This window comes from Scophthalmus maximus, chromosome 16 (assembly GCF_022379125.1).
Source record: "Scophthalmus maximus strain ysfricsl-2021 chromosome 16, ASM2237912v1, whole genome shotgun sequence".
NCBI classification, from domain to species: Eukaryota; Metazoa; Chordata; class Actinopteri; order Pleuronectiformes; family Scophthalmidae; genus Scophthalmus; species Scophthalmus maximus.
The window spans coordinates 13,836,859-13,863,964 of NC_061530.1; the positions used below are offsets into that span (position 1 = coordinate 13,836,859).

The 27,106-nt window shown below is 42.6% G+C and overlaps 1 protein-coding gene across 6 annotated transcripts; it reads right to left on the reverse strand.

The window, feature by feature from the left end:
* On the reverse strand, positions 1 to 27,042 carry LOC118287008 (SH3 and cysteine-rich domain-containing protein 2-like). Of its 6 annotated transcripts, none has more exons than XM_035611697.2 (15): positions 26,959 to 27,033; positions 26,757 to 26,851; positions 26,430 to 26,601; positions 25,644 to 25,871; positions 25,366 to 25,397; positions 11,668 to 12,043; positions 11,412 to 11,506; positions 5,965 to 6,049; positions 5,639 to 5,751; positions 5,433 to 5,496; positions 4,587 to 4,642; positions 4,337 to 4,425; positions 3,574 to 3,625; positions 2,252 to 2,389; positions 1 to 2,018 (listed from the first exon to the last, which is right to left on the reverse strand). In XM_035611697.2, exons 6-15 carry the CDS (start codon positions 12,002 to 12,004, stop codon positions 1,920 to 1,922), a joined length of 1,128 nt encoding a protein of 375 aa, XP_035467590.1. In that variant the 5' UTR covers positions 12,005 to 12,043; positions 25,366 to 25,397; positions 25,644 to 25,871; positions 26,430 to 26,601; positions 26,757 to 26,851; positions 26,959 to 27,033; the 3' UTR covers positions 1 to 1,919. The 6 variants fall into 6 exon arrangements, with proteins under 6 accessions (XP_035467590.1, XP_035467589.1, XP_035467592.1 ...); XM_035611696.2 differs by having other exon boundaries at positions 26,757 to 26,881; positions 26,959 to 26,977; XM_035611699.2 differs by lacking the exon at positions 26,430 to 26,601 and having other exon boundaries at positions 26,959 to 27,042.
* Positions 27,043 to 27,106: the final 64 nt, after the last annotated feature.

The window sequence follows — 27,106 nt, forward strand, 5'->3', positions numbered from 1 at the left end:
GAGAGTTCATCTGACTTTATTGAGAGGTGTGAGGGTCACAGGGCAGCTAGCCATGCAGAGAACTAGCAGGGTAGTGTGTGCACTGAAGTGAGAGAGGGAATTCACCTGGGTAATACTGATCCTGAGCCATTCCTGGTTCTATTCAGTGAAGGTTACGATGATCTGAGATGGCCACTCTGTGACAGCTGCAACACGTCCCGAAGCATCAAATCCAAATGTTAATCCACAATGAAGAAGCACATGTATACACTGACGTACGTGTGCGTGTGTGTGTGTGTGTGTGTGTGTGTGTGTGTGTGTGTGTGTGTGTGCCTACGCTTACAAGCTGAAGACAAAATAAAGCGAGTGGCCAGATCTGTTGTGCATAGTATTTGAAAATGTTTGTGCTGACAGGGCTAAAATGTTAATTGAGCATAGAAGTGCTTCCTTATCCTTCCTCATCACCTGGATTGCTACAAACCTCTCGGTCAGAGTGCCATTCAGAGACAATATATACTGTGTCTTTATAAGGCTATTTACAAATACTGTCATCATTTCTATTTACAGTTATTGCCACAACAAAGGCATCTTGTCACTGCCTCATGGTTTATACCAACAGAGCAATGAATCAAATAGTGTGAGGTGATTTGACCTTTTATCACCTATAATTACAGCAACAATAACAGTCCCTCAGTGTTACTTAAAAGTAACCACGCGTGCTGGGTGAAGAATTTGCCATTTATCAAAAACTCAACACATTTGGGTTTTTTTTTACAGGTGCTTGACCTTCTGAGATAACACTGGGTTTGGTTTTTTGAATTCATCATCCTGAATTACAGTACAGAAAAGCATATTCATCAGAAGGTCAACGCATTAAACTGTCCGTCCTCATGTTGTGGCACAAAACCAGATATGACAGAGAATATTACAGGACATTACATATACAGACAGACGACGCAGAGGATATAATGGGAGGAAGCGAGATTCAAGTGATCGATTTAGAAGTGACATGGAATAAAAGTGAACCGTAAAGTAAGTGAGTGTGTGTGTGTGTGTCTGTGGAAAGAGTGTGATTGAAGGGCATACTGTGAAAGAAGCTCCCCGAGGTGCACGGAAAGCACATCTACGCTGTGAAGAGCAAAAATGCTCTGTAATCGAATCACTGGAGAGCTGGAATACAGTGCGTGCGTGTGTGTCATGACTCATTTGACCACAATGTAGCAGATAAGACTAAAGATTTTACATGACGTAAATACCTGAATCTTTGTCTAATAAGAGCATGAGTGACACATATGCACATCATGAATCCATATCACGACAGCAGACAGCTGCACATCATCGTATCTTATTTCTTTAGATCAATCTGCTGAAGGGAAACAATCAACCATGACGTGTTTGCACCGGCAACTACGACAAACGGCTACAATCTTTCACGATCTCTTGTTGTGTTTTGTTTTCTCTACACAAACGATGAAATGAAGACAAAAAGTCCCTCAGGCTTGGACACGCCTTGACATCACGATAAAGTAGTTTTCTTCCCTTTTTTTCGCAGACAAATGGCCAATGGAAATGGCTAGTGAGGTAGCCAGACTCCCCACGCTCTCATCCTCCTCTATGTGATGCTACATTTTTGTTGCGAGTGTGTATAAAACCGCACAAAGTAAAGTTGTGCTACAGGAAAAAAAAGTAGCTCTAAAGAACTCTCACAAAGTCACCCCCCCCCCCCGTCCTTCATGAGCCTTTAGAATCCTCAGTAGTAAAAAGCCACATTGTGGGTCGTCGTCCACTCAAGCTACTACTTCACTGCCACTTTTTGGAGGGGTGGTGGTGGGGGGGTGTGGTTGGAGGTCAGTGAGGTGTTGGGTAGACACTCCTGAGCGTTTTCTCCATTATAGTGAACTTCTCTATAAAAATGAGGGTCAAGGAGATGTGCGCCGCCGTCATATTTCTAGCAGATACATCTCGGGAACCAAGCCTCGCTTCTTGCCGCTCGTCAGCCGGAGGAAACCGTCAATCTCCTCGTTCTTCCCCACGCAGATCTGCAGAGGGGGAGTTAGCAGTGGGTGAGAGAGGGAGGGGAGAGGGGCAAGTGACATTCAGATATGCGAGAGAGTTTGTGGACGGAGGCTAAAAGTACGATGCCTCGGAAGCCATAACGCGCTGTCCTCTGTAATCTCAGCAGTTTTCTGCATGAATTTGCATACATTTTTTCAGGGTGCGTGTACGCGTGAGAGAGAGAGAGAAAAACTGTGTGTATATCATGCGCATTCACCTGGGACTCTTTTACAGTCATCTGGCCCTTGTCTCGGTTGCCATGGAAACCAGCAGTGACCTTCCACACCCGCTCGCCAGGGCGGACCCGCTGCACAAAGTTGGCTGGGAAAAACCCCACCTTGTCTCCGCTTTTACCCTGGGTAACACACACACACACACACACACACACACACACACACACACACACACACACACACACACACACACACACACACACACACACACACACACACACACACACACACACACACACACACACACACACACACACACACACACACACACACACACACACACACACACACACAGTTAGTCTTTGACAAATACAGTATAAATAGATACTTTCTGTTAGGTTTTGACAAAGGTGACAAATAGTAAAAAAAATGAAAAAAAATTACATTGTTTGAACCACATTGTTTGAACCACATTACAGAAATGTGTGATGACGATTCATGGAATAAGCCAAAATTTGATACCTTGTTGACAAAAAGAAACAATACATTTCTATTGTCAGCCCATTTCCCTTCAAACACAAACAATGAACCCAACGGAGACAACCGAAGTGCATTTTTATTTTGTTTGCTTGACCGGTTCTCTGAACATGCATCACACTTATATCCCAATAACAAGACGAATGAACCACATCACAACTAGACCCAAAGGCATCTGCATTTGCAGAGCCATAATCTCTCCTTATCCTCTTCAAAGCTGCTGGTAATCATGCGCAAAAAACGAGTTTCATTAGACTCACTTTACACATTTAATTTATATTCATCCAGATGTTAGTTCCTCCGTTTTTTGTTTGTTTTCTCGAGTAATAAGGTTGGAACTCTGGCTTCGGCGGGGAAAACATTAATCTCTAATCTCAAGTGTTCAGATTCAGTACATTTCAAATGAGCCTACAAATTGAATTCATACTGAGACCGTTACGCCGTAGAAATATGGCCGACTGTACATTCCAATACGTTTCCCCGGTGCTTCGTTTATGTAAAGACCCGTCTGTCCATTAGCAGATGAAGGTTCAGATCGTCAGCTGCTTAATTTAAGACACGAGTGCAATCTGTCTTCTTCCTCTCTTCCTTTTCAAGTTAACTAGTTCTGCTGACGCCTACACCTGCCATCCTTAAAGCACCATCCACCTACTCTTCATGTGGAGGAGCTTCAACTGATCCTTCTGCCGTAAGTGAAGGCCATGGGTGTGTGTTGGACTCTTCAAATGTGATTCACAAAGTAAGAAAAGAAAAAGGAAAAAAAAGGAATGTAAAGAAAATGTAAGGACACACATTACTAACTAGAACAGATTTTTTTTTTATAGCCCACCTTCCACCAGTCCTCGTTGGAGTCATCTGTGACTTGAACTCTGTCGCCAGGCCTGCAGGAAAAACAGACGGCTTGATGAGAGGACCTTTCCTCCCAAATTAAATTATTATTTTATTAACAGAAATATTTTACACTAATATTACAAAAAGCGAGTGGACAGTCAGTGTACAGTAAGCAACTATTAAATCTTTGAGTCTTGTTTGAAGCAGATGAGGGAAGAAGAAGCTAAAATACATGATTAAGATATTTCTCTAAATTACTCCTCAAGAAAACGTTAAAATCCCACATGTACAGTAAGTTAGAAGACTCAGCTATTGATCAGACAGCATTAATCATTACACGGTCGTGTCACGTTTTCGAGTTCTTGTCCTACGTGGCTTTATGTAAACGATAGTAATTGTCACCAGGAAATTTGTTATTTTCCGACGAAAGTGGAAACGTCTCGTGTGCCACATCCTCCAGATTAGTGCTGGGTGTCATACCGATACACTCAGCAGTTTCCTGCACCCAGCAAAAATACAAAGACTATTTTTCTTCTGTCACACACTCGCAGCTGTTTGTCTTTCCAAGTCTCCCAGCACGCTGCCCCCCTCCCTCCATCCGTCCCTCCCACCCCGAGCCCTGAAACTCCCAACGACCATCCCGCTGAGGAGGCAGATGGTGTGTGAGTGTCGGTAACATTTTGGCCAGGTAAACCCGTCCTTCTCTCTCAACCAGTTACTCTCGTACATTCACATACAGAATACAAAGAAACTGTACTGACTGTAGTTCCAAGTCATTATTCTCCTGAGGCAGGAACTTGTAGAGAGCGACGTAGGTGTGGATGGAGTGGACCTCTACTCGTTTGGGAGTCTGACAAAAAGACAAGAAAGAGCGGTTTAAAGATTGTTGTCTGTATGTTTCGGAAAGTCTGAAACTGAGTGAAAAAAGACGGAGAGTTTGCAGGGGCCTGACAGAGTGCAGCTTCACTGAGGAAAATAGACTGAAAGATGAGAGGAATGCTGACTACACACCTTCAGGCTGACCCTGTCTTCTGAATCAGCCTTCTCGCTTTCAGGAGGGGTGAGCACTGGAGAGACGGACATTTACACACAAAGAGAGAAAGGGAGAAGGGGAAAGACGAAACGTGTGAGAGGAAGAAAGGTCACATGTAAATCAGAGAAAGCGGAGAGAGAGGGAAAAGAAGGGATGCAGAGAGAAAGAGAGGTCCTGTCACTTTGTGGCAAACAGTAGGAAGGCCGAAGTCAAGGTCGTTAACTGTGAAGTGGCAGCGGCACAAACAGAGATGATCCCTTCTCCTGGGACGAGAGACAGAGAGGGAAAAGTACCACACACACACACACACACACACACACACACACACACACACACACACACACACACACACACACACACACACACACACACACACACACACACACACACACACACACACACACACACACACACACACACACACACACACACACACACACACACACACACACACACACCTCTGTGGTGTCTAATATTAATATAGTTCTTTAACTCTTGGACAGGACTCTTTGTCCTGTTCTTCTGAATTAAAGAGATAATAAATGCATTACACTCCCATGTGGGATTAATCTCAATATTTCTACTTCCCATCCATCTTCCTGTTACACTATTTATTTTTCTCTTGTCAAAATGTAGCCTGGTCGACATCTCGATATTTTAGCTCTGATAAGTCCGGTTCGGTAAAAGTGGGTAAGCTTAAATTATAGGGTAAATGGCAATCACAAATTGAAGGTATTCACCAGTGAGAGAGGATCGATGTCTACATTCATCTACAGGCCCACATTATCAGGAATACAAAGATTAAGGAAAATGACTTGACTTACTTCCTGGGATTTGTTCCTCTTCAGCTATCGGCTGGTTTTCTAGTTTGTCTTGTGGTTTTTCTGCCTTTAAAAGAAAAGAAGAAAAAAAAAGGTTGCAGCCAGCAAAGTCAACAATATTCTTTGACAGATTAATGTCAGCATTAATTTATATGAATTTCTGGGGATGTCTGAGTATTTTATGTGTATGTGTGTGTTTTTTTGTATACCTCATGACAGGGCGACTCTGAGATACTGCCGAAGCTGGAGCGACTCATCTGAGCCAGCGATGTCCCATAGCGCAGCGCTTCATACACAGGGTCAACAATGCCATTATCGGCTTCTACACACAGCCAGACAGAGTGGAACAGAGGAACATGTGTGTAATTTTATAACCGACACTGTAGTGACACACACACAAACTTGCACACACACGCACGCACACGGTGGCCTGTCAGGCATCAAGGACTGAAGGCCACAGACATGGTGATTAATCATCCTGAGATTTCTGCTGGTTGGGTTCTGTGATAAATCAGCCAGTGTTTCCATCACTCACCCTGGGCAGCAGGAGCCTCTCTGACCACACCCAGTGGATCACTGGTCAGCAGAGGAGAGCTGAAGTTCCTCTTGAAAGCTCCTGACTGACATGCCCGCAGAGAGAAGGAGGGACAGAAAAGGGAGGACAGAGGAAGGAAATATGTTACTTGAGGCAGGAAAAAAAAAAGACAAAAGGGCAGATGCAAATATTTTGCCGAAAGACAATACCTGTGGTTTTTTGTGGAATGGGTGAGCCTACTGGAAGACATATGAAACTGAGTAGCAGGGAAAAAGGGGCCTGTATGTATGAGCCTGGGTGTTCTTTTAGTCTTTTGTCTTTTAAAATGATCCTGTAGATATTACAGAAAATCTTTTCGGGAAAAATGAGGAGTCAGTGGGCTTCTAGTGGTATACATCTCTCATCGAGTTGGTTCCCCCTTACCTGTGTTCTTAGTGGAGTAAAAAAACAAAATCAACACGGCATGTGCTCTCACAATATTCTACAAATGTTGGTCCCCAGAGTTAGAACAGAGTCTAAAATCTGAATCTGATCTGAAATGGTCAGAAAATTGCTCTTATGGTCATAACGGATGCTGTTGAAGTGTTTTATTGAAATCTGCTTAGAAGATTGTACGTGTGTTGCATACGTATTGTGTGACAGCTGTGCTTGTCTTGTTTGCATTGTGTTTAATGTCATTTTTGCTGTCCTCTTGGCCAGGTCTCTCTTGTAAAAGAGATTTTAATGTCAATGAGACTTTTACCTGGTTAAATAAAAGGATATATAAGTGAACATTAGGAATGTAAAGGAGAACACTGAGGTCATAGTTGAATAATGAAAAAGTTGTAGAAAACAGACCGTGAAAACACAAATGCACACTCTCCATCTTGACGGATGAAACATCCTTTTCTTATGAAACATTAATGAATTTCACACTTCTCTCTGGCAATGAAAGGAGGAAACTGGTAATACAAAGAAGCTGCATATGAAAGTAGTTTGAAGGAGGCTGCCCGGCTGCTTCACTTCCTCTCTTGTGGGGTTACATCTAAGAACATTTTGCCCGTTTGTACATCGAGCTCTGTTTTTCTTGTTTTTAATCCAAGCCCTTCAGTTTAAGGACCGTAGGAGGAAGAAGAGAAGTCATGATGATTACGGTTTCTGGTTTACACCTTAATAAGAATTTGGCAGAAACCTCTTATCACCTTATCAGTGCTAAAGAGGCTAAGTGAGTCCCTTTAAAATACTTCCCCGTCTTGACACATAGGTAAGTAAGATCACCTGATACGATCTGTGTTACTGCACTGGCTCCATTATTGCCCACTGATTATTGCAATGATACATTCACCACGATACTGAACACGCTTTGATATCCGATTGCGTTTCTTTATTTAGTACGAGAAATATGTTCACCGACGGTGCATGACTCATTAGGCTCAGAGATAACACTGCCGGGTTTGACAGAGGGGGCTGTGATAAATCTGTTTTGTTCTGCAAATAGAAGCAGTTTATAAAGATAGTATCTCGGCTTTATTAATATCTTTTTATCCGTTTTGGAGTGAGTGACATATGCTGAAAACGATGCCATCAGACAAATGTATTTAGTCTGAGTTATTTTTCTGCCGTCCTGGGTTGAACTGCATTCAGTGTTGCAACATAAAGCAGTGTTTATAGGGCTGCGTATTATATGGCTGGCAAAACGCCCTCATGGAAACACAAAAAATATTCTGTCTTCATGATGTGAAAAGTGAATATCATTGATTCCCTAATTTAGACCTTGACTATCAATGATTTAAGGAAATATTGTGAGAGACAAGAATTTCTCCAGAGTCTTCATGTCTACATTAACATAACTGCATGAAACTTAACACTAAACACAACTGAATATTGTTATTATATAAAATCTGGATCATATTTTTAAAACAATAACAATTCAAAATACAGATGAATAATATGTCAGATAACCCAGAAAAGTACTATTCTCAACATACATTAGGTTATGTAATGTTGTTATGAAAACTACAGCAATTGTATCCATTTTAAGCACAGGTGCTCACTTGCTGTAAATATGTAAACACAATTAATGATTATTTTTAATATGGGTTATTTTCTGAAGTCACTGAATGTCTACTGACTGACATGAAAAAAGTTAAAAATGCTGTTCATATTGTCTTCACATCTACGATAATTAATTATACTGCATATTTTAACGGTTTTCAAAAATATATAAATTTCAGTTGATATAAAAAGAAAAAGGCAGCAAATCTTCACATTTCACAATTAATTAACTATTAAAATAGCTGCATTTTCTCCTGTCGATCGACATATCGATTAACGGACGTATCGTTGCAGCTCAGAGGCGCACAGCTGTGGCCAAGTGTTTTGGATTTTTGTGAGGTTTTAATGTGTTTGTCACAAGCGCTTCACAGGAAACACAGGGCACAAACAAAATGAAAGGGCTCTCTATAAATAAACCTGGCAAACACTTCACTCTCTGTCAGATTATGCTAATTGATGACGACCGGCCCCCCTCTCCTACGACACAGCTCCAGACTGAAATGATCTGATGTGCCCAGACCTGGAGGGAGATAGATTCTTTCCTCAGCATCACAGACCTTCACTTTGTTATCAAATAGCCAAACAACGACCCCAATGATTACATCTCGGCATATCAGTGATAGAGAGTGTGTTGCATTAACGGCCAGTCTTTGCTCAGTTAAGATACAGAGAAAGCAAGACAGGACTCTGACTGCTGGAATATAGCAGAAGAGACTCCCACAAAGTCCACTCAGGATGGGTAGGTGTGTAAAAGCTTTCCTACAGAAACAATTATTTTGTGCAGAGCTCAGCAGGCCTACTTCTTTAATCAAACTGTAATAGATCTTTAAGTCTAATTAACACCAACGAGCAGAATGTTGTCATGATTCCATAGTAATTTGAAGCTACTCAAACCCTGAGCACATTTTAGAGTGAGTGTTCGGTAATATGAGAGCGCACTCTGCAAGTGGGCTGAGAGCGAGCGGGCAAGCCGCTCATTTACAATGACACTTTTCATAAACACCAACTAGTGGAAGTTGTGCCTGCTCAGGTTTTTTGTTTTTTCAGAGGTGGGAGAATTGCACAGATCCTTTAATACCACACTGCATTAATACCTGTTATGATAGGTACTCGTTATGCAGAAAGATACTTTCATTTTTGTTTCAGTATTATATTACATTTTTATTAGCTCATAAAACCTATGCATTGACCTTTAAGCAGCATTTTTTGTAGTGGACCAAGTCGGAGCTCATTTGAGCTACTTATATGATGATCGGAGAATTAGTAATTATCCATTAGTTACTGAGTTATAAGAGTTTTTCTAGACATCTAAACTAGTTAAGAATATTTAAACTTTTTTTCTGTGGAAATACTACCTGTATCAACAATTTTCTGTAAATAAATTAATACAATCTTGAAAGACTGCAGTATAAAGGGACAGATACTAGAATTAAAATACGACAGAATTCTGCAAAATCCATGAAACCAGGTGGCCTCTACTGAAACGTTACCTCACCGTAGTGGTGAGAAGGAAGTCAGATTTTGATGAAGATTTTTGCAGTGTGTAGAATGTTAAAATCTACAAACTGTAAATATAGCTCTCAAATAAAAAGGTAGAGGAGTAGAACGTTAAGTATTTGCCTCTTTACACATATGTAGAAATTATCAGAAAATAGACATACTTGATTAGGTACAGGTATCTAGAAGTTGTACTGAAGCACAGCTCTTCCACTGATATGATTGACTGGTCATTAGTCAACTCTAACTCCTGCTCCTCCTGCTCTTCACTGGACTCAAGTCACCCTAAAAGTGTGACTGACATTTCCTCTCAGCAAATCAAGTTGTCCCCAGCATCCAAACGGATCAGATTAGATGTATAATATCATGATGATGTACAACCATTTCCAAAACAATGGACACTTGATGCCCAAATAATCAGTCAAATAGCACCTGGACATTTAACACACTTTAAATGAAATCTACAACAAAGCTATTTGCACACAGATTTTTTGGATGATGCACTTTGACCGAGTGTGAGTGAACCATGGACCTTAAGTTACATGGATTTAAGAGAAGTAAAGTAGCCTTAAACTCTATCTGGTTTCTATAAAATGCCTAATCCTGGGCTTTGATGAGTGCACAGTGATCGAAAAGGACACTGCCGAGAGGCTTGGTGGGAGCCTGCCGTGTCATATCCTCGAGGGATTGTGAGCGCCTCAAACACACTGAATTTCACACTGAATAAGCCAGACCAGCTGGTACAGGGAGATATTGATTTTCCAATAGGGTTGAGTGTGTGTGGGGGGGGGGGGGGGGGCAAGAGAGAGAGAAATTTTATCAGTGTCATCCTCCTCAGCTTTTGTTTCTCTTTATAGCTCTTTAAGGCATTTATGGTCAGAAGACTTTGACACCACCTCTGCCCTTTCGCACGTTGTCAGCATCTTACTCGACTATACAAAGCTCTGGTCAATCCACATTCCATTTATAACCCCTGCGTTTCTGTCTCTGCTGGTTTGAAAGGGATTTATCCTCTTTAAACAAGATGGGGGCTTTGATGCTAAGCATATTACCAGGACTCAAAGCAATGCCAACTGACTGAGAGAGACAATTACAGCATCAAGATGCTATTTAATTCTGCTGACAATGCATTCCAGCTTAGTCTCTACCCTACTGAGAACTTGTGCATTTCCAGTATATTTTAAAAACAAATACACTATATAAATTTAATTAAATTTTAAGGACACAGTTGAGCCCATGGTAAGCAGGTTAACTCAGAGAGAAGTGCAGCAAATTAGCAATTGAACTAAAGTACACTGAATTTACTATTATTGATTAATAAAAAGCCAACCTGCCCATTGATTAAGCATTTTATCCTGAGAGTTTTGTCTTCAAGGGTGGCAATGTTCCCTGGCAGTGACAGATTTCGTGAGGATGAAAATACACAATTATAAAACAATGATAAAATCCAGAACTACTGCCTTGCAGTTGCAAGCCTCTGTCAACCAGTCAAGTTGCAGTTTAACGTTAGGTCAGAAAAACTAAATGATCAGTGAAGTAAAAAACAACCAAGATGGCTGCAGCTGATGAACGAGCATTTGACTAAAATTACCCGAAATTTTCACATTCCTCCCAATGAACTGAGAGGTCACAGACTAATACGCATTTCAGTATTAACGCCAGCCTAGGGAAACCACTAGTGAGGTCTCAAAAACGGCGCTTTGGGAGACTTTAGGGAAACATCTGAAACAGAGTTTCACAGCCCTGTTGACACGAGCTGCCAGAAAGCTGGGTGTTATCTGTACCAGACACCTCTAGTTAAACTTTGTGATACCATATTTTTTATTCCATGTGGGTAGAAAATTGAAACCACTGGCTTCATTAAGGTGCATTGAGCATGGTAGAGAATGCTGTAAGTCAATCTGAAGTGGTTGTACCTTGCCATTACAGGGTTGCTGGGAGAGCTCCGATGTGCACCAGAGGTGGGCCGCCATCTTACAGGCTTTACAGCGCAGCCCCTGCTTTGAGTTCCCTGCAAAGACAGCAACATTCACTTTAACACACAGTCCTCTTATGAGACTCAAGACTGACAGCTGTCAAAATGTCTGTTGTCAGCAACAGATTAAAAACACTGCAAACTGCAACATCATCATCATCATCTTTGCGGGTCCTTTACTGGATTTAAGGACCTACCTTGGATCATGTGTTTGCATCGCTGGCAGTTGGTAAGCCTACGGAAGACATGTTCCTGGAAGCAGTGCGTCTTGACTGGCTGCACCGGCTGGGCCTGAGTCTTTGGCTGGACTTTGGAGGTGACGGACAGCGAGGGACTGACAGAAGGCGAGTGTGATGACAGTGAAGGGTTGGGACTGATTGACGGGGACATGGAGGGAGAGCGCTCATTGGCCGGGGGGCACTCGGAGAAGGGCGGAGGAGACGGTGGAGGTGGCGGTGAGGTGATGAGGGCCGAGGATAGGCGCGTTTCACCATTGCTGCGCTGGAAAAAGTTGTCCACGCTCTTGCTGCGCATGACAGATTTGAAGGACAGGGAGCGCTTCAGCCGCTGCAACTGAAAGAAAACAGCAAATTGATATTTTAGGTAAAGGTTAGGTTCAGTTCTACTATGAAGATTCAGTTCCAGGAGAATTGTGGTCGTTTTTTATGAGGATAAATTTACTGAAAACAGCGGCTTGCTCTCCTAAGGATGTGAGAGCAAGCCACAAAAGGACCTACAAACTGTTTTTATCAGTTAGCTTTCTGCTATGAATGATCACGTTTTAAATAAATAAACAAACAGGTGTTGCCAGACACTGCAAATCAGACACACTCACACAAACTTCGCAAAGCAGATCAGCTTAGTTCTGGGGTGATATATAATAACCAAGGTTGTTGTTTTGTGATGTTTTTTGGCTGGTTGGATGTTGATACTGCAAACGTGATAGAAAACAGTTGCCTAGTTAATCATCCATATGTATACACGCATGAGTTCTTCAAGTAGGAACAATGGGAGTTGGCTTTGAAATGACATTAAGGTGTCTGGTTTGAGTCTGGTTAAAAGCAGTCTGTTAGCTCTACCCTCTGACTGTCCCTGCCCTGGAAGGCTGGCTTCTGATCTTCTGTCTTCACCCCCCCCCCCCCCCGGTTCCTTAGATCCACACAAGTCAATACCCCTTAAAATTCACATTTGATTAGTTTTATTGAGCGACCTGCACTTTCGCATCTGATGCAGTCAGTGATGCATGGCGAACACCGTGTTCATCTTTGACTCAGCCTGCCCTCCATTTCCCACATCCAGTGCTCTTGGCCACAATAAAGGGGAGCTGATAATGACAAACAATTACAGGGACTCAGAAGCGATGGGACCCACTGTATGGAAATAATAACTGCCGTGGACCTGTGCACTTGAGAGAATGGCCTGCAGAATGAGGGCAAGGATGTAATAGGTCCCTCAGACTCAGACTCAGTACCTCCTCAATTTACACAGAGCTCATTAGCGGTCTGTTTGTGACTGGGTTGAGGACATTCTTTTGATCATCAGCATTCTGCCTCAAACTTCAAAGGTGAACATATTTTTATTTCATTCTGGATTAATGGTGTTTCTGTGCCTAACCTTTGTTTATTTTGTAGCATTTAATACGTTTCTGCTTGAAGCGATACAGCAGAAACTAACGTTATTCCTCTGCAAGAAAAACTTTGTTATTGTTTTTATGTACGGTTATGTTTAAGAAGGCAGCATCCTCATCATGGCTATTGGACCTCTGAGCTTTCAGAGCCACCGCCATCGCCCATCTGCACTCCTTTGCAGAAAATTCAATCAATAGCATCGAGCAGGTTCCTCTTTTTCTTTTCTAAGCTACAGATTCACACATGCCAATTAATCTGAGTGATGAAAAGCGTTGTCTCTGTTGACCCATTAGCGAGAGCCTCTCATAAATGTTTTCTACAGGGAGCTGAGTCCATGCTTTCCTTAATGGCCTTTTCTTGGCTCGACCGGTGGCCTATTCGGTAATGGATGTTCCTCTCTATTAGATTCTTAACTTGCCTGACTTTGTTAATCTTCTCTGTGGTGGAGGCCTGCATCTGCCTCGGTTCCAAGGGAAAAGGAACAATTTCTTCAGGCGCACACTAGGCAACACATGACTGATAATCCATGAGTTTATATATTGTACTCTGCACTTTCACAAAGATTAAAGAAGCAAAAGCATAAACAGGGATTTAACTTAGATTAAAGTTAAAATAAAACTGTTTAAAGCCAAATGAATTTCGTAAGTAGCTTTAGATATAATTGGGCATGACTGTTCTTAACAGCTACATTATATTGACACAAGCCAGTAAACAATATTTCCTCAGTTCATCTGTTATTCAACAGCTTCTGTATCTTTTCTGGAGCCTGACAAATGTTCTGAAAACTTTCAGAGTTCAACATAGGAGTAGTAGTTCTACAACTATATGCACATACGTATGCATCACTACCACAGTGGTTCTGGTGATTTCAATCTTGTGTCTAAATAGCCTTTTTAAGAGGATCTGACCATAAAACCAGGGTTTAACCTGTGGTGCGCTTTAACACATCTAGACAAATTTCTTGAGAGAAATGCTACATTTACCAGTCACTCATTTCAATACAACAAAAAATTCAATTAGAGCTGCCCAAGCCTCTGAACTTTGGGTCTAGATTATAGCTTCTGAGGCTACTCTTATTATTTATGTGCATCTCTGTCATTATGTGCGTTATTATATCTGCTAGTTTGACACCATGTTTTCTTATGTCCCATAACATCCTCACTTGAAAACAGAGCAGAAAAGCCAGAGTTCTAATGAATGCAAATCTCTGTATTTCTCTGCAGCACTCTCTCTGTAAGGTTTTGAAAAGTCTATTTATGGATCAGAGAACTGCAGGCCCATCACACTCTGAACTGACAGCAATTAGCTCATCACAGTGCGGGTGGTGTAGTGCGCTAGAAGGAAGACGAGGAAGCAAAGAATAAAAGAAAGTAAAAGTAATGTGATACGGAACACAATAAAAGTTGAGATGGATTGAAAATAGCACGCCATCACTTTCAACCCCTTTCGTCTTCGAAAGCCCAAAAAATGTATCGGGGCCTTTCCCCGATCCTCCCTCTGAGAGCCGGAGAATAAGCGGGTACAGTAGAGAGACCGAGCACACGCCTCTGCCTTGTTCTCCGGCCGTTTGAAAATGAGCCCAGAGTGGAGAGATGTTTGGTGAAGGCTTCTATAAATAGGCTGTTGTGCGAACTGCCTGGATAAATTAATGATTAAGAAGTGTGTGTGTGGTGGGGGGGTGTTCACGGTGCTCACACAAAGATGCCTGTGAAAGGCAAAAAGCAGATGGAAGATGCAGATGCGTTTTATTTTTTACATCAAGTTGTGGCGAGGTGCTGAGGGACAGCGTCATGAAAGAACAGCTTATCTCTCTACTATTTGTTCCATGCATATGATCTTCAAATTGAATAGTTCAAATCAGTCTTGTCATGTAGAAAAAGATGAACATGGTATCACAAAAGATGATTCATTTAGTTCATAGAAACAGTAGTAATCCTTTCAGTAAATGTCTGCTGGTCAGTGGATTTCTCGTCAGGTGTTCTGAGTCCAAGGTGAGCTGGGTGCAGACACATAAAACTTGAGTCATAAAAATATAGCTAAGTGCTTATTATAACAGTTTTATACGCCTCTTTTGGATAAGAAATGTTTATTTTCTCCCCGGTCTTGCACCAGCAACATCTTTGAACAGTGCCAAAGCTGCCTTCTGTGTTCCCATGCACCTTCACTCACACGCTGTACGGTGCAAACTTGAACTGCTAATCAATTGATGACACGAGCAGGTAAAATAACATGAATATTGCTTTGTATTTTATGCCCACGTTCAGTCTTATGCCAATGAAACTGAATCCTTTGGTTGACATGTAGTTCATGTACTGTACATATTACACCTTTTAAATAAACATCAGTTACTATGTGAACAGTAGAACCTGCATTTAAGACTTCTAACCGTTACATCAACATCTTTTCCAGATACAGGATGGTATCCTGCCTCTGTGCAGAATTTTTTTTTCTGCAGTCGGGACAGTGGAACGACCCCAGTGTCTGCCAACTCTCACATAACATGCCCGCTGCAATCTCTTTCTCAGGGAATCTCTTGCTGCTCGTGATCTCTCTAACTTCTTCACACTACATGTTAATATATTAGGTGAAAAACAAGGCGTGAATCAAGGTAAAATGTTCTTCTGCAGTTCTCCTATTGTTAGTCTGATAGCTCCGTTTGCAGCTACCAAATATTTGGCTCTTGTTTAAAGGGATTTCTTTCTTTGAGAGGCATGAGCCTCTTGGTAGCACAGACAGACTCATGCCAGCTCACAGGCATGCCCTGACTGCGCAGCAAAAGGAGATGGATTTCCAAATCCAGGCGTTTTAAAGGTTTAACTGCACAAGGAGCTTTTCGCAGTAAGCAGTATGGTGACTGCCACAGTGTCTGGCTCCTTGGTGTTCAACAAAATGATGACCATCCCAGAGAATGTCTGAGAGAGCAGCAGGATTCACAGCGAAAGAGTTAGCATGTTGATGACGAAACAAAAACCGCAGCGGAATTATCGCCATGTTCGGCCTCCTGCATGCTCTACCCACATGCCAAAGAATGTTCCGGTTCATCATATGTGAAAGGCAAAATCCGAAAAATGACCCAGACTTTCTCCCCACAGACTCCACACTAACCCTGACTCTGCTGGATCAGCAGCATTTTACAACTCGATCAAGGACAGTGATTTAATGACTTACTGAAGATCAAAACTGTACTAGGTCAGGTACACTACATACAGGAGCACACGGTGATACTGCAAAGAACAAAAAGTTGGTTTATGAGCTTGCATTTTCTTTTTTCATATAGGAGATACTGATTGTGTGTTTCCTGTCACTGTAAATATCCATCTCTCCCTGTCTTTCTATTTGTGTCCATCTCCCTCAATGTGTCCCAGTCTCCCTCTAATCCTTCATCTGCTTTCTGTGCAGACTATACTTTGTTTCAAAAGGTCAGCGGCTCCAGTCAATCATTCTGGCAGGCAGAACACAAACATATCATGGTCTGTCAGAAGTTAGACGAGAGTGACTGATGTACGTTCTCCTGCTAACAGAGATATGGAGGAAACAAGCACATGGAGGCACAGTAGACTTTGCTCAGAAATGTCATCTACACGCAGTATAATCACATGAATGGCACATGACACATGCTGGTACACGTCAAGAAGCTCTAGCGTTGTATTTGCTCATTAGAAAAGTTACCTACTGACACAGGAATTCAGAATTTAGCCAAGAGGAAATGTCACCACTGTCAAAATATCAAGCAAAACTATTTAAATGAAACATTTATTATTTTCTAGTTTTACAGAATTGACTTTTGTCTATGATGATTCATTACATGAACTCTAAGTATATATATATAATTTTAGCATTTAGCTGTTTGCGTATTGATCAGAAGTCACACAAAATTAATAAAAGAACGCTGTGAATTGAGAGTTTAAATTGATAAAGAATGTATTTTGAAGTTTGGTTCAACTTAACTGGCAACCCTGGTCTCAAACAAATGAGATTCTCTGTTCACGGTCACTTGCCTCTTCTTTTGTATTTCAGCCACTAAATTTGGCTCGTCCTCTCAGTTTTCTTTTGTTTCTTACATCCTCTCTCTGCCCTCATCTTTTCCTCTGTCTCCATCATTCCTGACAGGACCTCTGGTTTCTCATCCTATTCTTAAATCCCCTTTAGCCTTCTAAGTGCTCAGACAACCGTCTCCAGCGAGTTACTCAGTTACAACGGAGAAAGAGGATAATATAGGAAAAGGAAGGAGGAATGGGAGAGAGGAGTAATGAAGACAGAAAGATGAGACGTGTAGATGGATTAAAAAAAGAAAGGTTTTTGTTTTCATCACAGTGGGGCAGGAAGAGGAGAAATCATGCTGACAGGAAAGTTTGCGAGCTATGAGAAGAAAGTGTGAAGGACAAATTCAGAGGGACACCGTCGCCATCATTTCACCTCATAAAAGTGTCTTTGTGTTGGCTGAGAACGTGATGGGCCGTGTGAAGACCCTGCAGCCCGGGCCACAGCACCACCTCACAAGCATTAAACCCACTTTTATTTTGGGAAAATTAAACTTTATGTAGCGGCTTATTCTGAGCACAGCACTCGTTTCATCCACTACTAAACAACATGGGGCTTAAAATAATTGTTTGACATTTCGGGGAAATATGCTTAATCGCCTCCTTGCCAACTAACCACTAAAGATATAATGAGCAGCTGAATAACATGGCTCTTATCAAGGATAAAAAAATATGAAAATCAAGCCACCCTACAGTCTTTGTGCTAAGCTAAGCTAACTGGCTGCTGATTCATGTTAAGCCCACAGATAACTTTCTGCAAAGAAGGGAACAAATGATTGTCCCAAATTGTCCAACTCTGCCTTTAACCAATGCTTCGATTATTCCACACTCCAAACTCTCCTCGTCATCGTCACATTTTCTGTGCCTCGCTAAATGCAGGACGCTTGATGGACATGTGCTCCAGGGTGGTTAGAAAGGCATAACAATATTTTTGGAGTCCTCACCTTGCCTGCAGGTGTGAGGAGGTGGAATAACTATTCATTCTCCGTCACAGCCTCTAATAGACGCACTCCAGAAAGCTGGTGGGCCCACTTAACGCCGTAATAAATACTCTGAGAGCCGAGGGACATTGGAGAGACGGGAAGGGGAGAGGAAAGGGAGCTGATGGAGGAGAGCTGATAAAGAGATAAGGAGGATTATGGAGAGAGGCAAGTACTGCAAGTGTAACAGAGAGACAAAGATGTGGAGGCAGAAGAGGGGCAAAGCAGGAGGAGGTTGAAATTGTTATGGAAAAAAAAGAGAGATTTGCAGTGAGAAGATTGGGAGTGAAGCTCCAGAGACGCCCTCAAGCAGACTTCTATAAAAGAGACCTCAGTTGTAACACACATTAAATGTCTCCATCCCCCTTTTCCTCCTTGTTCTTCTTCTGCGGGATGTGAACAGCTTACAGCTGCCAGCAGGGGCTTGGCGCACACAGAGCTGCATGGCTGACGCAGCTCGGAGGATTTTTATTCTACTTTATTTTTTTCCGGTTTTGTCTGGACGGCCATTTGTGTGAATTATGACCCGGCCCCTAGCTAGACACAGCAAACATCTGCTAGTTGATTGGCTCATAAATTCACGCAGGCCCCTTAACGCCCACCATCCATTGTGTTGTCTGCAGTCAAATAGAAACAACAAGACGCCTGCTCTGCCAGGCTTGTTCCAGGTCCCTCTGGCCATGACCAGCGAAGGACTGCCAAAATGTGATTTCTTGCTATAATTGCTCCCGCAATTACTCCGGTTCTCGAGGCTCAATCGAAAGCAAAGTAAATTTACTGCAGGAGATTTAGGTCAAGTCGGCGAGCGAGAATTAACTGAGAACAACCTCCGTTTTTTTTCCGAGAAAAATCAATCAGTATAACAAGAATTTGTACAAATACTTCATACTCGGTCTGGGGTTATTATACACTTCTGGACTGCCAGCAAAACAGGCAACTGCCCTGGGGCCCGTGGAACTCCAGGGACCCCAAGGGCTTCAGGAATACAGTGTTTACTTTTTGCGCTGAGTTAATTGAAGCGGCTGTCCTTTTTAATGTGGAGGACCCGTCGTGAATAGGGCCAAAATCTTGTTTCAATTTTAGTTTTAGTTTTTGTGATAATTGTCAGTAAAGTTTAAAGCTTAAACCCATAAGTCCCATTGAGTTTGCAAACTTTGAAAAAAAGGGACCCGGCCAAGATGGCTACGACTGAAGTACGCTCGGAGTCAGCGTTTTTTAACATCGTGAATTCTGCCAGAGATTTCAGACTCAACAATTCAAGACAAATCCAAGTGACTGGAGCAAGAAACGCGAAGGCTTTCTTTCCAAACATCATGGATACACTGCGCTGTACGTCTTGTGACCCGAGGCGTCGACTGTATGATGAATACCGCAAAAATACATGTGGTGAATGAAATGCTTAGACTTAGTAGAATGTGATGGAATGAGGAGTTAAGAGAACCAGCTGCTATTCGTTTTGTGAACTGTAGCAGGTTAGTGCTGTCATGCACCACGTTTGCCATCACGTGACTTCTGATGGTCCCCGTGATTTGTCTGACAGGTTCGTGGCTCCTCCACTGGGGGTGGTGGTGGTGGGGGGGGGTGCTGTGACACCTTCATGTTACTCGTGCATGTGTGCACAGTGCAGAGGATTGTGGAGATCTCCCCGCAGAGAGACGATGCAGCCCCCTCTCACACTTTTCATGAATCTTTTCGGAACTCACAACACCCCTCGGTCTCGCTCGCATTCTCTGCGGCCGAGGAGGTGACTGGGTCCGTCAGGGATCATGGCGATTACCCCGTGTTCAATTTACCTGTGAGTCACGCGTGCACCTCCATGTAATCTCCGCCCTCTTAGCACCGAGGTCGGGATCAGGTGCGGGGAATTAACGCGGCTTAAAGTTGTTACGCAGGACAACTCCGCATTAGCCTCGCGGAGACAGGAAGCTACTTAGACGTGCGGGGCGAGTCAAAAAATCACAATTGAAAATGTACTATTCACTGGTTAAATAGTCCAAAACATAAATCGGCACACATGACAACAAGGTCCCGTCGGGTGCGCACACGTGCGTCGTTACCTTGGATTCGTGCTGGCTGGGCACGGTCGCCTGTGGTCGGTGAAGGTCCCGGTTTTGTGGTTGGTTCTCCTTCTCGCTGATTTCCGTCATCTCGGGATTAATCAACCCCCCCTCCTCCTCCTCCGGTAAAACGCTCCTTCCGCTGCACAACTTCAATCGGGAGGTCCACGACGACGGAGTGATGAAGGGGACGGAAAAAACCCCACTACGCGCACGGTTTAGGCATCGCTTCGGTCGCTTTCGTCCAGGGAGGCAGCGGCTGTAGTTTCGACCGTCATGGCATCTTTCTTCCGGGGTTTGTTTTTGGAGTATAACGGAGGTACTCCGTCGAAACGGTGCCTGCTGTTTCCGGACTTGTTAAATGTATAATACGTGGAGGTAAATATCCAGCAGCCGCCGCCGCCGGTCGGTACATCCGCTTCTCGCGAGCTCGGGCAAGTTTACCTCCCCTCGCACGCGCTCGCCTTTTACAACAACTTTGATCTCGCCGTGACAAAAGTGCTCGGCTCGCGCTGATTGGTCCGCGCACGTGTTAAAATACGCCAGGACGGGATGCGCCAGGATTGGCTGAGACGACGATGACGCCGCCCGGGGTGGTGTGCAAAACCGCAGGTGGATCAACGTGGGGCAGATGTGGTCGATGCAACTCGAGCAACGCAGCTTTGGAAACAAATGCCTGTAATAATTAATAATCACTGCACCAACTTAACATTATAACCTTCCACGTTCTTTTGCACATTATTGGAAACTAATTTCACACTTGCCCTAATATGTACATTATTTATATTTCATATTAGTATAGTTTTGCAATATTTAACTTACTTCTATTCATTTATTAACATTTATCATCCAGTATTTCTTATGTTTACTCATATTTGTATGGTGTGTTGTGTCTATATATATATATATATATATATATGTATGTAGATTAAAGTTACACTGCAAGCTAACACTGGTTGGTTGTAGCACAATATGCTAGCCAGACACAACCTTCCACAAAGAGCCGAACATGGGTGACTGATTCAGCACCAGGGACAGCTCCTCTCTGCCTGTCTGCCTCTTGTGTCCATGTGTGTGTCTGTGCGCGTTCCTATGTGTGTGTCACTAATTAGTGCCGTCCCTGCATGTATAATTTCATGGTTTCATACTCACCAAATTATGTTTATTTTTAATGATGGAAGTCCTATTACCAAGCAAGCTTAGCTAAGCTTTATTTTATTTATTTTTTACATTGACAGCCTGCGCACAGTAGGAAGTGTTTTCCACCACACTGAGATATGCATAGGAACAACTCCGAACAAAGGACTGGCACTGACTGCTAAAGACTACTGCTTCTCACCCAAGCAGATATGTGAAGTTAACAGGATATATCTGTCTATTTATAGACTTTTTGAAAAAGCTTTTTTAAAAATGCATTATTTTTATACAAGTCAAATTTGAGTTTCATCTTTCTTTGACTGTTATGAGAGATATTCTCTCGCAGAGTAGGTCTGTATACCATGGTCTGTGTGTTGTTGTTTTTTTGTGGCAGTTATCTGGAATAATCATGGCTGGCCTTGAGCAGCTTGACAGTGAAAGCCCCTGCCATTCTCCATCACTGACATAATATCACGTTGTTGTGCAGCAGGTAATTATGCAAATGTAAAGGGCATTTTATATTTATCACAAATGTAAGAATATGCCGATAAAGGCCTCTCATGGGCTTCTCAGTGTAATCGAGTGTGTGTGTGCGTATGACAGAGACAGAATCCCCACCAGCTTTAAAATGTATAGCCTATACATAATGTTATTTCATTGTGATCTACAGTGATACAAGTGAAAGAGTTTTTGTTTGTCAAAGATCTGAATTTATGCTCATTTTGTGTTTCGATGTATACCCCCCAGCTCCAGGTGTTTCACTGCATTTTCACACTACATGTGTGTGAAGTGGCAATGCAAGGAGCAAGGAGTGGGGGATTATTGTCCCATTTCTGGAAGGCACATGACCTGATATGACTTCATTTAATCTCCCTATCCGCTCAAATTAGCATAACACTATTCTCTCTGTGCTTCCCCGCTTTGTAGTCACTCTTCTTCTGCACTCTTGTTTTTGAGTCCGTCACTCACTTGTTTGCTTGTTATCACTTGTCATCTTTGCCAACATTGTTTCACATCTCTCTCCAGCGAAAAAGGAGCCACCCCAAAGCTGGCAGTCAAATTGAATTGTGGGTAATGTTGGCACTAGATTCTGACAAGGAAGAAGACACCCTCTATTTATGATCCCTCCAATTCAAGTCATTTTCAGTGTTGGATCATTCCCATCTCTGGAAAAGTCTCACTTTGTGCAGTTGCATGATTATTAATTTAGCAAAACAATTGTCTGCCAAAGTTTTGTCATAGAATAGTTGTAATATGTAATGATATAATAATTTTACTGTTTAATGTCACAGTCTTGTTATAAATTTGTGCTTTAGTTTCTCTCTTTAAAGCTGTTCAGAAAATACAAGCAAATAGAAGAAAGCAACTTTATCAATCTGACAACTCGTGTGCTACAAATACACACAACATAACCGCAGTCTACAAATAATATATATTGTGTAATAGTGGAGGATGCTGAGTGTAGGTCTTTCTTCCTCCTCCGATAATAGAATCCAATCCAATGTCATTACAGCTAGTCGACAGTGACTACACTCTTTTGTGTGCTTTGTTAAACACGTGTGGATCAATGTGTTGCTTGAAAAATCTTTAAATCTCATTGGTCCTCGGTAAAAAAAACCATTACCCGAGAATAAATGAGCATGTGGTGAGCGTATGTTTGCAGCGTGTGTTGTCAAATCGATGTAGAGATGTGTAGATGTATCTGTTTTCTTAAGATGCAGTGCATTGAGCTCCCTCAACCATCATAATGAAGCACTTCAGTCAATTTCGGCTCATTGTCCACGGAAAGAAACCCCTACATGCTGGTGTAATGATCCTGTGTGGTTATGGAAATAACAATGTCCGACGTTGTGGTCCAGTGCCAAGTGCAACATTTATTTAAGGATTACTAAAAATCTGAATACTAAAAGACATGCTAAATATTTTTGTTGTCTCATGAAGACAAAAAAAAAACAACTTGAAGTCAATCAGCCGTGAAGCTGTGAGCCCCCTCGGTGAACACAGAAGTGTGTTATTCTACAGATTCTTTTTTGATTTAAATGAGAAAGCTTAATTTAAACTCTTTGATGATGAACAGCCACAGATCCCTGCTCTATCTAGGTCAAATGTTAACCTACTAAGTCCTGATAGGAGACAAATCTCTTTCATGATGTAACAAGCAAACGTTTGTTCATGTGCAAAACAAGCCTTGTTTTTTTATTTATCACTTTGAAGAGTTTTTCACCGTAAGCTCCCTCCGTGTGGAATACACGGCCCACTTTTTCCCCCTGCATGGATTCATTGTGCATGTGTGAGGTGGATCTTTACTTTTTTCATTTAGATGTTTCATGTGTGCTTCTCTATTTTCATGACCACAAATGGAAAAATATGACTCTTTGTAATAATCATATGACAACGGGAAAACGTTTGCACAGCTGTTTGTTACCCTACCATTTTGATGTTACCTACGCACCAGTATTGGTATAAAACCACAAAGAATGTGGCATGTCCCTGCAGTAAAAACCCCATAGCGTGCTGTGAACACCTGGGAATGGAGGCGTTACATTTGGACAACAGACACTATTCAGGTATCTGAATGTCAGATAATTCAAAGATTCAGTCTTGTGTGTTTGTGTTTTCATGAAGAAGCAAACAGAGAGACACGAGCCCAGACTTTAACCTGATTAGAACACAATAAAATGACTTTAACTCAATAACAACAAGGAATTCAATTGTCTGACTTTAATCATGTTATATGAAAATGATTTGTGCTGCCTCACACGCTAAATAACGTGGATCATTACACGCTCACAGAGCAGTGCGGGACAGATAAAGAGAGTAGAGAACATGTTGTCTCTGTAATACACCTCACTATGTGGTGAAGTATTTATAATGTACATAAACTATAAATGTTAAAAATGTAATCAGGAAACTGTTTCTATCAGGCTTTGCAGTGTTTTTTTTTACTGATGCAGGTGAAGTTCTCGCAGATTTCGTCAGATTCAGTTGCAGAGCCCGAGTCAGAATGATTTGCTAAACAAACGTGACAGCCATATTTAGCTCCAGAAATAGATCTACTGTTGAGTAGAGCGCCGTCGGTTCACAGATTGTGCACCTGAATAAACGGCTGTTTTGTCATAGTTTTGGTGAATGCTATACGCTCTCAAACTAAGAGTAGCTCATTACATGCCAACAAATTCAATTGTTTCCTGGCTGACCAGAGCCGCGGTTCTCCATCCGAGTACACGTCTGAAGGCCTGGTCTTTGGTAGCCCTACTTACTATCGAATCACTGAGTCATTTGAAAGCATTCTGTATTTTTGTAAAATTGTAAGCTTGTAAACCGTACTTTAAACCAGGTGACATTTTTTTATTTCAAATATATTTTATCATAGTTTGAGGTCTTTGTGCTAGGAAGCACATTATGTGATTTATTTGGATGAAGAGGTTTCACTGTTTGACTCGCTGCAGTTTCAATGTCAGAACTTCCGGTGAAAAGAAGAAAGAAAAATACTTCAATTCAATTTTTTTTTTTTTTATGACGCCAAATCATAACACGCATTATCTCAAGGCTTTATATGTGGAGAAAAATGTTTTACTGTGGAGGAGAAAAAAACTCCCTTTTAACAGGAAGAAATCTCTAGCGGAACCGGACTCAGATTGGAGCAGCCATCGGTTGCGGTGAGGGAGAAAAATGGGGGAGAGAGGAGAGGTGGGCAGAAAGAGGGGGAGAGAAGAGAGAGGAGGAGAGAACAGGTGTATAACCGTTGCTTTAAGCTCTATCAGACTAATTCTTATGATTACAATAACAATAGTGACACTAAATGATACACTGACTTTGTTACTAATAATAGTAACAGATTTGAAATCTGGAGTCGGAGATTCCAGCACAACACAATCTCTAACAAATCATCTGAACCAAACGGCGGAATACGAATCGCTCCCTTGCTGCTTTTGAGAAAGAAGAAAGAAGGTGCACTTTCAGGCACCTTCTAACTCTGATGGAATAACACACGACGTACTAAACACAATTGTGTACCGTGAAGTGAAATAGAAAAGAAACAACAATGCTTACCTGTCCATCGGCATGTGGTATGGTTCTGTATCCTGAAAAAAGAAAATGGGACACAAAAGGCATTCAGACCCACCGTTTGCCTCACTGCTACGAGGAGAACAAAAGAAGCCGTGGACAATGTTGTCGTCTATCTGTGCTCATTGAGTCCATGCATCACATGAGATCTGTGTGTGACAATGTGTTTCGTGCTGTACAACAATTTCTGTTGATGTGTAAGTCGCATGTGTTTGTGTACAGACAGGAATGCATGTGGGACAAATGCGGTGCAGATTTTTTACCTTTCTGAAGCTAATGGTGTCCGAGTCTTTGATGAAGTTTTGTACCAGGTATTTCTCTGTTTCCTGACGCCTCTCGATGAGCTGCTGAACCTTGTGGGTGTGATTCCTCACATACTTGAAGTGAGTGCTCTCCAGCCTCTGCATGGTTTCAGCCTGGTTCACTTCCAGCAGCCTATGCATCCGCTGATCCTGGGCTCTCACTCGCTCCTCCAGTTCAGACACTGTATCCTTTAGAGAGAAGACAGGTAAGAGAGAAGTTGATCTACAAGCACAATGCGCACAGACACTCACAGTTTTAAAATGAGTTCACACAAATTCTACAGACACAAACGCTTGTCCGCAGAGGACACACTGCGGCTCCGCTGAGGCTTCATTGACAAACTGCTCGACAAATTTGGGGAGCTTGAAGTTCTTCTCGGGCTGCACGGTGGTGTAGTGGTTAGCACTATCGCCTCACAGCAAGAAGGTTCTCAGTTCGAGCCAACCAGGGCCTCTCTGTGTGGAGTTTGCATGTTCGCCCCGTGTATGCGTGGGTTCTCTCCGGGTTCTCCGGCTTCCTCCCACAGTCCAAAGACATGCAGATTGGGGTTAGGTTCATTGGAGGCTCTAAATTGACCGTAGGTGTGAATGTGAGAGTGAATGGTTGTTTGTCTCTGTATGTGGCCCTGCGATAGGCTGGCGACCTGTCCAGGGTGTACCCCGACTCTCGCCCAATGTTCACCCTCCAGCGACCCTTAAATGGATAAAGCAGTAGACGATGGAGGGATGAAGTTCTTCTGCTCATACCTGTGGTTGCACTCGGGACAGCGGGCCGCGGCTTTGCCCGTGACCCGGGAGGAGATGCAGCCCCTGCAGAAGTTGTGCGAGCACGGCAGCTGAACGGGCTCCATGAAAGCACTCGGGCAAATTGGACAGAGGGGCTCCTCTTCCAGACTTATCCAGCTTTCATTCATGACTCCTGCAGGAATCCGAAACTCATAGTGTTTGACTTCAAGGAGCAAAGGTGAGGATGACTTTCTGAATGAGGATCAACGCTTCTTACAGTGAGTCACTTGACATTTGTTTTAAAACAGAAGAAGAAGAAATGAATACCCCCGCTATTACGAAGCTCACCTTGATTATGTCTTGCTTCTTCTAACCCGTCCGAATGAGTCGAGCTAGATGAGGCTCCTGTAAATGAAGTCTTCACCGATCCGAGCAGCGACCAGCTGGTGTGACACAAAGTGTAAGGACCTCAGCTGTACACCACAGAGGTCGAAGAATGTCAGCGATTTGGTTGGTCGCTCTGAAGTTCAAAGCTGTGATGACAACCTACCACGTGTTGTGACGTCAAGGCAGCGTGGCACCTCACAGCTGTGGTAGTAGGGGGCTGCAACCCGGGAATCTGTGTAATAAAAATAACAAACGGACGTTTGATTTTTTTTGGGGGGGGGGGGGGGGGTCGTGGTACTGTCCAAAAACAC